At 38.3% G+C, this 11,201-nt stretch overlaps 1 protein-coding gene and 1 long non-coding RNA gene across 5 annotated transcripts in view; one reads left to right on the top strand and one right to left on the bottom strand.

Moving 5' to 3' along the window:
• Positions 1 to 11,201, bottom strand: part of epha6 (eph receptor A6) — a 674,628-nt gene that overhangs the window by 23,735 nt on the left and 639,692 nt on the right. For all 4 annotated transcript variants that reach the window (XM_043700793.1, XM_043700796.1, XM_043700794.1 and 1 more), the window contains exon 15: positions 10,916 to 11,065. In XM_043700793.1, the coding sequence (XP_043556728.1) occupies positions 10,916 to 11,065 (150 nt within the window). The remainder of the gene's footprint in view (positions 1 to 10,915; positions 11,066 to 11,201) is intronic.
• The window catches only part of LOC122555108, a 47,619-nt gene that overhangs the window by 36,263 nt on the left and 155 nt on the right, over positions 1 to 11,201 (top strand). The window lies entirely within an intron of this gene.

Here is an 11,201-nt window from a genome sequence, read left to right as displayed (position 1 = left end):
TTCTGTACATACCTCAAAGCCATCCATTCTACTTATTTGTGCCTCAGTATTCTCATCGACAACAATGCCCTGTTCCTGAGTGAATACTGAAGAAAAGTATTCATTCAGTGTCTCCCCAATCTCTTCCGCCTCCACACGCAACTTCCCCCTACTATCCTTGACTGGACCTATTCCTACCCTAGTCATTCTTTTATTCCTAACATACCTGTAGAAAGCCTTAGGGTTTTCCCTAATCCTATCTACTAAGGGCCTTTCATGTCCCCTCCTTGCTGCTCTTAGCTTTCTCTTCAGGTCCTTCCTGGCTACCCTATAGCTCTCAGTCGCCCCAATTGAACCTTCACGTCTCATCTTGAGATAGGCCGCCCTCTTCCATTTAACAAGGGATTCCAATTCCTTATTAAACCACGGCTCCCTCACATGACCCTTTCCTCCCTGCCTGACAGGTACATACTTATCAAGGACACTCAATAGTTGCTCCTTGAAAAGCTCCCCATATCAATTGCGCCCTTGCCTTGAAGCCTACTTTTCCAAGCCACGCAGCCCAAGTCGTGCCTCACCGCATCATAATTTCCCCGCCCCCCAGCTATAACTCTTGCCCTGCAGTGCACATTTATCCCTCTCCATCACTAGAGTAAAAGTCAACCAATTGTGGTCACTGTCCCCAAAGTGCTCTGATTAAAGCCTTTATAAATGGAGAGGAATTTGGGGTTTTTAAATTTGTATTGCCCCCCGGCACATCCTTTTAAATTTATAAGGGAAGCCTTCTCAAAATTGATGGCTCTCAGTGCTTGTCATACAATTATAGGGGGAGGCTTTAATTGTATTATAAATCCGGAAATAGATAGGATTCCCAAGAGTACTGCAGGAGTATCTCCCAGATCTCGACGATTGGTGGATTTGAACAAAGAATTAGGACTAGTAGATGTATGGAGATGCCTTCATCCACAGGGCAGAGATTTTTCTTTTTACTCCAATCCACATAAATGTCATACCAGAATCGATATGTTTTTTGCCCCCTCAATTTTTAAAAATTCCATATCATCCTGTAAAATAGGCAGTATAGCAATTTCCAATCACGCTGCTGTATATATGGAAATCAAGGCAAGGAACAATGAGACATCCCCCCAGCATTGGCATATGGACCCCTTCCTGATGAAAGATAGTAAATTTGTAAAGTACTTCTCTCAAGAATTTAAAACTTTTTTAGAAATTAATTCAGGTACAGCTAGCAACCCATCAATGACGTGGGAGACCATCAAAGCTTACGCGCGAGGTTTGATCATCTCATACTCAGCAACCCAGAAAAAATTAAAGGGAGAACAACAGCGCCTGCTCGAAGCTCGCTTAAAAGCGGCTGAAACAGCATACACTGATAGACCTTTTATTATCAAATTGCAAAGGATTACGGCTTTTAGGACAGCTCTAAACACCATGTTTACCCAAAGTGCTAAGAGGGAAATATTATTTGCAAAATAAAGGTTATATGAATTTGCTGATAAACCTGGGAGATACTTAGCATTTCTTGCAAAGAAAAAGAAGGCCCCTCAAACTATCACGTCTATCAAGGAAAGTACGGGTATTTTGACTCATGATCATAAAAGGATTAACGCAATCTTTAGAAAATTTTATTCTGATTTATATAAATCACAGGATTGCGAAGACAGGACTAGGAGGATGCAGTCATTTTTTAAAAACCTGACCTTTCCGGACCTAACTCCGGAACACGTATCAGTCTTAAATGCTCCCCTAACCATCCAAGAAATACTTGATGCAATCAGGCAACTTCAGAGCGGTAAGGCACCTGGCCCAGATGGCTTTCAAGCTGAATGCTATAAAGAATTTACAGGAATATTGGCTGGTCCACTTCTGGACATGTATAACTATTCATACAGTCAGGGCTGTCTCTTGCCTTCGCTGAAAGAGGCGAATATCTCTCTTATCGTCAAACAAGGAAAGGACCCAGAAGATTGTGTGTCATACAGACCAATATCCTTGCTAAATGTAGATTTTAAAATCCTCTCTAAAACGTTAGCATTGAGGCTAGAAAGGGTATTGCCACATATCATAAAGGAGGATCAGACGGGGTTTATTAAGGGCCATAGATCATCCAATAATGTCAGAAGGGTTTTGAATGTGATTCAAGCCTGCCATCAGGGAAAGATACCAGGAGTAGTAGTCTCATTAGACGCAGAAAAAGCATTCGACAGAGTTGAATGGTCATAGTTGTTTTACACATTGGAAAGGTGTTTACCAAATTGGTCTCAACATTATATAGTAATCCCAAAGCAGTTGTGGTTACCAATGGATTAGGCTCCGATAGCTTTAGTGTGGATAGGGGTTGCCGTCAGGGATGTCCTCTTTCGCCATTGCTATTTACGCTAATAATTGAGCCACTAGCAGAAGCTATACGGGCTGACCCTAATATAATGGCCCTGAGGATTGGTACAGGTAAACATAAGATTACTTTTATGCAGATGATGTTCTTCTATTTCTCAGTAATCCTTTGATGTCCGTGCCTTCCTTAATCCAAGTTATTAATACATTTAGTGCATTCTCAGGCTATAAAATTAATTTCTCAAAATTGGAGGCTATGCCAATGGGTGGCCTTGCTAGTATATCCCACTTATTGGACGGATCCCACTTTCCCTTCGGTGGTCCCTGGAGGGTTTCTTATATCTAGGCATTTTTATTACCCCAGTATTTGGTCAGTTATACAAGGCTAACTTTGTGCATTTACTGGAAAGGATAAGATAGGACCTCCAGTTATAGGGACATCTTCCAATTTCCTGGCTAGGTAGAATAGCACTAATTAAAATGAATGTCCTGCCCCGTCTCCTATACCCTATGAGAATGCTTCCGGTGATGCTGCCGAGGCTGGCACTACGTAAATTATATGGCTGGTTGGGTTCCTTTACGTGGAATCATAGACGGCCCCTCATTAAGCTGAAGAAGCTACAGCTTCCACAGACAAGGGGAGGATTGGACTTCCCAGATTTTAGGAAATATCAGTTAAGTTCCCTATTAAGTTACATAACTGATTGGGTCTTGTCTGATCCACAATCAATCTGGCTGGACATCGAGGCTTCTCAAGTAAAATGCCCACTTATTAACCTTTTATTTTCAGACAAGAGGAAAATCATTACGATTCACTGTAAAAACCCTATAATACCAAACACAATTAAAGCTTGGAATATAATGCGGCAAAATGAGGGCAACTTACATAAAACATCCCCAATGCTCCGATAGTGGGAGCATGGGGATTTCAACCAGGGCTTACAGATGCCACTTTCAAACTCTGGAGATCCAGGGGTATCTCATGTTTAGGGGATCTGTTTAAAGAAGGGGTCCTGATGTCTTTTGAACAGCTGCGTCAGAAATTTGGATTACCTAATGGAGACCTCTTTCGATACTTCCAAATTCGAGATTACATACAGAAAAAGATTACATTATTAGATAGTCTTTATAAATCAGATAGAGAATGTAGAGTGCTACGACCAATGGGGGTATCTTCCGTCAATATTATTTATCATTTATTACATGATGAAGTATCGGGAGGTATGAACAATCTGCTTAAAACATGGGATCAGGATTTGGGACTACAAATCTCTATAGAAACGTGGAATGACATTTGGGAAAACACCAGAAGAATCACCATCTGCAACAGAACTCAGGCTATCCAGCTGAAGATACTTCATAGAGCCCATATAGCACCGGATTGATTGGCAAAATTTAAGGCAGGAGCATCTCCAATGTGTCCCAAATGTAAATTAGAGGTGGGCACTCTTGTACATTGCTTATGGACCTGTCATAAGATCCGTAGATATTGGACTAAAGTAGCAAGTGCTCTGACAGAAATCTTAGGAGCGGAAATTAGAGTGGACCCTGTATCTCTCCTTTTGGGCTTTTTGAACTTACCCTCCCTGGATATGCACGGGAAGAGAATATTTTGGTAAACTGGGTGGCTGAGGGCCCCCCTGGACTTTCAAATTGGCACAGATTAATTATGGAATGTATTCCCCTTGACTTCCTTACAAATATGGTGCACCGAAAGACCGCATTATTCCATAAAATATGGCAGCCCTTCTTTAATTATATAAATACAGATTTTTCGGCTATCCTAACAAGGGCTTTTATTTAATTGAGATGGCGAACCTGGCTGGTGCGGGAGAGGAATCCCGCACGAATACGGGTTTTGTTACGATTTGATGTTAACACATTCCGAGCATGTATCTCACGACCCAATTTCTGTGTTATCCGTTGGTTGTTTTTTTTTTCTCTTATTTGAATAATGTAAGAGGCTTAATTATACACTCTGGTTAGTTGTAGGTTAGATTAGTAGTTAGTTGAGTTTTGTTTTTTCTCTCGGTATTTTTCTTTTGTTAAATTTTGGTTATTATTTATTTAAGATTTAATTATATATCAATGTTTATACTTGGGTTTTTTATTTGTAAACTTGTAAAAATATGTTAAATTTTCAATAAAAATATCTATTAAAAAAAGATTTAATTAGATTACTCAAAATCTCAGTTTCTCTGTTTGACTAACTCAGATTAATAGGATGTGCCCATCAGGTTTCTGTACTTAACAAGGAACGATTGTTTATTGCAAACAAATCAGTTCTAACCACAGGCAAATAAATATAACATACCAACTTCTAACTCTTTAGCTTAAACTCTACCCCATCTTAAATTGTGACATGCACATGGAGATGACGCAAACAAAAAATGTATTATGGTGGAGGATAGAAAAAAGAGCAACATGTTTCATCAGCACCAATACACAGGATTCTGTGTCTGCTTTGGCTTCTTCTGGGTTCTTCTCATCTCCATTGAACTACTTCTTTCCAAGTCCTTTCTTTAGTGAAGACAAAGTGCAGCTGGGACATTAATTGTTCCACCTCTCAATCACTGGTTATAGACAGCAGTTTACAGAAACGAATGATAGAGAAGAGCTTGCTATCTTCCCATTCATTGCTACCTTTCTACCAGGAGAGAAAAGATGTTGTCCTTTTAGTGTCTGGAGGCTTTCTGTTGCTGTGATTTGCATAGAGGCTCCTGTGCAAGAGAGTGCTATTGTCATGCTGATTTCTACTCACCTACACAACTGGTTTCTGGTTAAACCTGCTGCAAGAACACACCAACTGAATCAATGAATCAATTATGCCTTCAGCATAAAAACAGAATAAGTTACATGTCAGTTACTCACAACAGTGGAAAAACAGGAAGCTGGTCCATGTGTAACAATAGGAATTGTGAATAGTCATGGAAGAGTATAAGTACACTCATTAACAGCCAAGTGCTCTTCTCATGTCTGTTGCTTAATTGGTCCAGAAATATATGAATGAATGGTAAATTATAACAGTTCCAGTCTGATTGGATACCTCAAGGGCATCAGTTGGATGGTATCCACCATAAAAGAGATCAGTGATTGTGTTTGAATGGTGGAGGGTAGTAGACGATAAGATAAAAAGCAGGGTTACCAAAAATGATAGAGCATATCCCATAATCAAGAACAAAAATAGGAAGTATATAACTCAATTAGACCATATATTGCTGCCTGGATTTATTTATTAAACTTCTACGACTTCTTTGTCTGAGCAAAATTTACTTTCTCAAGCCCAACCTTGTACCAGTAAGTACCTTACAGTTGGGAACACAAAGCAAATAGGCAACTCAGAGATCTTCAGGCTATTGCACATTCCCTTAGTTCATTTCAACCTGTATGGAATAATTCTAGCTTTAATGTTTTGTATAAAACAGAGCATTAGGTGATAGCACCGCATATTCTTCAGGTGGAAACATTTTCTCCATCAAGCCCAAGGCTAAAAGCATAGATGGAGTTGGCAGGAAATGTAACCATAAAATGGATGAAAGCAAAACTGTGGATGCTTGAAATCTGAAATAGAAATGAGAAGTTCTGGAGAAACTCAACAGGTCTGGTAGCATCTATGGAAAGCAATTTGTCTCTTCACAGATGCTGCCAGACCTTCTCCACCATTTTTAAAAAAATAACCATAACATTTGATTCTCTTGATTTTACAGGCCATCTGCAAATGAAATGGCTATTTACCATCTCAATGGTGAAAATATTACCTATTGTTTTAGTTGCGGACCACGACTTCTATCATGAGGAAGAGAGGGAGACCTAAACTATAGATCATAACAGCACAAAAATAAACCAAATTGCCAATGAAGTCTGAGCTGGTGTTTTACTGCATTTACACAACCAGGTGAATCATATTTACTTGCTCAATGACATTGCTGGATTTTAATAGTATCTAGATGGAACACTGGTTTGTATTTAGGAACAACACTGAAATATGCTGGTGAGGTAACACAATGAAAAAAAAACCCTCACTAAAAATAAAATGGCTTTGTAATATTCACTCTTTGATGTTTAAGGGGACAGTATGATACAGTGGTGATAATTTTCAGCCTCACTCCCTGAGGAATAATCTGGTAGAGCAGATAAACTTCCTCATGGAACCCTTTGATTTTTAAGAACACTACAAGAACCTCTGCACCCCACCCACGCTTTGTATCAGACAATGCCGTGGATTTGTTTGCTTCCACTTCAGAGGGCTGGATATCTCCAACAATGTAGGATTCCTCCAGTACAGCTCAAAAGCATCAAGTCAGATTATGTGCACAAATTTCAAAAGTAATATTTGAATTCAGAACTTTGATCCAGAAATAAGAGTTCTGGCATTGAACTACAGGACATCTAATTATATGAAATGAAAATTGTGAACATTAATCCACAAGCTTCTCCATGCTTCCTGAGTGCCAACTACTGCAGACTTCTTTTGATTCATCCCCAAAGGAGCTGTATTGACTCCTGCGTTTGATGGAAATTTACCTCAAGCTGGTTGCCTTTTCCTTTGATGTATTATTATATGTGACCGTCCCATTTTTCTCCTTCCTCCTGTTCTCACATACCAATGTGTTAAGGTTGAAGGATGAGAATTGAAAACATTTTCTTACCCTAAACAGTTGAAGAACATTTTGTAGAGCTTTTCTTAGCAGTTGAGCTGAAACAAATGACTCTGCCCTTCTGTCATAATGAGCAAAAGTTTCAGGATAGTCAAAGGTTGTAAACTCAATCACTTCTTAGCTTGACCGGTCTTGCAAACACAACTGACTTTAGTTCATTTGAGGTTCAGTTTATCAGTAGTATTCCCAATGGATTGGGTTCTGTTTTCATTATCCTGCCATTTGCGCACTTCTGCAATGTTAGGGTAGATGTATGTTCAGCCTACATTTCTTCCTTAGTCACTAAAACAAGTGAAATGTTTGCCTATCAGAATCCTAAATCATTGTGCAGAAAATACTAAAACTTCCGCCAAAACAATTGTACTGCCTGTACTTTGTTTTGTCAGTGAACAGATGGGAATGTTGCTTAATCTGCATTCTGTTGGAGATTTTGCAGGGCCTTTCCTGTCACACAAGAGATCCCTTCAGCAGATTCAAAAATTCATTCTAAACAGCTGATCAGATCAGCTGGCAGCTGATCAAGGTTGCAAATTGCAAGACATGAACTATCATTAGAAAAATTAAAATAATTTTAAATGGAGTGTTGTCGTATAAATTGATATTGAGGGAGACACTAGAGAGATAATTCCACAATCCCGTGTGCGCAGTTGGGGACTCACAGAGCTAATCATGGTGACAACATTGTTAATCCTATCTGTGAACCATGCTTCTTCTTAGCACAACTTCCCCCCCGAAAACATATTATCATGGAATTAAACCTTATTACATAATCTAAAATTTCATTAGATGATATTAAAATATAAGGTGAGAATGGGAGATTGATCAGAGCAGATAAATACAATGCAAGTTAATGTCTAAATAAGGTCATAGGAACCAGTGTGTATACAGTCAAGTGCAAATTTGGCCACGAAGAATGTTGAATAGAAAAATGAATAAAGATGACTTTTATGCATACATCAGGCAGGACCAGCAGTTATTATCCACCTTTAATTTTACCTGAGATGGTGATCATCAGCTGCTGTAATCTAATAATGGAAGGAGCCAACAGTGCTGTTAGCTATAGAGACCCAGGTTTTGGATCAGTGAAGATGTAAGACCAGCAATATAGTTTCAAGGCAGAATGATGTGCAACTTGGTGGAATAACAAATTAAATGTGCATGTAATAATTGAGTGAATTTAACATTCATACAGACTGAACTAATCAAATTAGCAAAGATGGTGTAAAAGATGAATTTATAGAATGCTTTTATGAAAATTTCTTGGAGCAAGATATTGTAAAACCATTCAGTGATACCATTATTTTAGATGTTGTATCGCATATTGAGACAGGACTAATTAGCAATCTTATTGTCGAAGATCCATTGAAGAATTCTGATTATAAAATAACTGTATTCTCTATTAAGCTTGAAAACAAAATACTCCAAGCACAAAGCCTTAAGCTTAAAAGAAAGCTATTTACGTGGTTTGTGAGAGAATCCAGCTAGGTTAATTGGGTAAATGGACTGTATGATATGGTGTTAAACTTGCAATGGGAAACATTCCAGGAAACAACTCAAAATGTCCCTTAAAAATTTATATTGAATTGAAAAATGAACAGCTCAGTAAGAAAGATCTGTCCATAGTCTTACTAAGGTGGTTAAAGACAGTACCAGAATAAAAGAAAAAGCTTATAATTTTGCAAAGAATGATAGTGAGTCTGTGGATTGGGAGTATTCTTAAAACTAACGAAGGACCACCAAAAGAGTTGATAAGAAAGGAAAGCATAGAATCTGAGAGTAACTATAAATATGAAAGCAGATTGTAAGAGCTTTTATGGATATATATAAAAGAGTAGCTAAACAGTGGTGTCCGAAAAGTAGAGACAGGAGAAATTATTATGGGTAATGACATCACAAGTCAGTCATTGAATAAATATTTTCTCAGAGTAGAAGACATAACTTGTACACCAGAAATAGAAATGCCAAAAAGAGTAAGGAAGTCAAGGTAACTAATATCAGCAGAGTGAAAGATTTGAATGATTTTAAGGGACTAAAAGTTAACAACTTTCTTGGAACTGATGGCCTAGACCTCAGGTTTCTAAAAGAAATATCTGCAGAATGCAGATATAGTGGATACACAGTTTTGAAATGTACACTGCTATCCAAGAAAGCAGGGACAGAGAAAATAATGAATTATAGTTACCTTAGTCTGATAGAAGTTGTCAGGAAAATGCTGGACAGTATTATTAAAGTTGTCTTAACAATACACATCCAAAAGCCTGTTTTTATGGAAAATAAATCAAATTTGACAAATTTGAGTTTTTTGATGATGTAACAAATGTGGTCGACAGAGGTGAACCAGTAGATTTTCTACAACTGAATTTTCAAAAGGTATCGGGCTCAGTGGTTTGCACTGCTGCCTCATAGCGCCAGGGACCTGAGTTCGATTCCAGCCTTGGGTTACAGTATGTGTGGAGTTTGCACATTCTCCCCGTGTCTGCATGGGTTTCCTCTGTTGGCTCCGGTTTCCTCCCACAGTCCAAAGATATGCAAGTTAGGTGAATTAGCCATGCTAAATTGCACATAGGGATGTGTAGATTAGGTGCATTAGTCAGGGGTAAATGTAGAGTAACAGGGTAGAGAAATGGGTTTGGGTAGGTTACTCTTTGAAGGGTCGATGTGAATTTGTTGGGCTGAAAGATCTGTTTCCACACTGTAGTGATTCTATAATTCTGTAGTGATTCTATTCTATTCTATAATTTAACAAGGTTTCATGTAAACCCTCATGGAGTTCAGGATTAATATATCAGCACAGCTAGGGGATTGGTTAACAGCGGAACAAATTGGACAATTTTCAAATTGCAAAGCTGTAACTTCTAGCATATTGAGAGGAAGGTATCCACATTTTCTTACAATATAGGTAGGAATAAAACTGTGAGAAGGTACAAAGAGCTGTGACGAGATATAGGCACAGTAAGTGAGTGAGCATCAGGATGACAGTTGGAGAAAAATGTAGGGAGCATGGATTTACTAACTTTGATAGAAAAGCAAAATATTCTTTAAAAGGCATGGAACTTGAAAATGTTGATATTCAAAAAAAACTTGGGTGTACTCGTATAAGGCAAGAAAATAGCTAGAATGCAGCTAAATAAAGCAACAAGGAGGGGAAATGGCATTTATATCTTTATTGTAAGTGGTTTTGGAGTACAAGAATTAGAAATTCTTGCTACAAGGCTCCAGGGCTTCATTGAGACTGGGACACTGGGATAATCGGTTTCCATATTTAAGGAAATATCCTTGCAGTGGAGGCAATGCAGTGAAGGTTCATTGACTTGATTCTGAGGACAAGAGAAGGTTGTTCCATGATGAGAGATTGAATAAATTGGGTTTACACTCTCTGGAATTCAGAAGAATGTGAGGTGATCTCATTGGAACATAGAAAATTGTGATGGGGTTGACAGAGGAGACATTGTGGGTTTCATTTCTCTGGCTAACAATATTGGACATAGTCACTGGATAAGAGATTGATCATTTAGGACTGAGATAAGAAGAAGTTTAATTGCTCAGAGGATGAGGAAAATTGGAATTATTTACCACAAAGGGCTCCATTGTTAAGTATTTTCAAGGCTGAAATAAACAGATGTTTGGTACCTCAGTGAGTCAAGGGAGACAGGGAACAGGAAGGCAAATGTAGTTGATAGTCAATCAAAATTGCCTGAATTGCAGAGCAAGTTCAAGGGATATATGGTTTCCTCCAGTAACTATTTCTTACATTGTTGTTTATGTTTGTTGAATTGGCAGTGCTGATTGGAAAATCTACCCTCATTTTCCTTCTAAAAGTTATTGAAATGCAGATGTAACGATACAAACAATGAGTTATACAATTGCAAATGCAAAAAAGAATTATTGCCTGACTGACAGATTCATCTCTGACAATAACTTACATCTTGGTTGGACATCTCCCAGTAAGGTCTTTCCCCATATGACATCACTTCCCACATTACGATTCCATAACTCCACACATCACTAGCTGAAGAGAACTTTCTGTAGGCTATTGCTTCAGGAGCCGTCCACCGAATAGGAATTTTCCCACCCTGACAGAAGAAAGGTAATATTATTGGTTAAAACTGAAACATTAACACTGTTTCTTTCTCCACAGACGTTGTTAGATTGCCTTGAGACTTTTTTTAGCATCTTCTTTTCTTATTTAACAAGAAACTTTTTTTTGTT

Source organism: Chiloscyllium plagiosum, chromosome 12, assembly GCF_004010195.1.
Source record: "Chiloscyllium plagiosum isolate BGI_BamShark_2017 chromosome 12, ASM401019v2, whole genome shotgun sequence".
NCBI classification, from domain to species: Eukaryota; Metazoa; Chordata; class Chondrichthyes; order Orectolobiformes; family Hemiscylliidae; genus Chiloscyllium; species Chiloscyllium plagiosum.
This window is presented reverse-complemented; position numbering and strand designations above follow the sequence as displayed.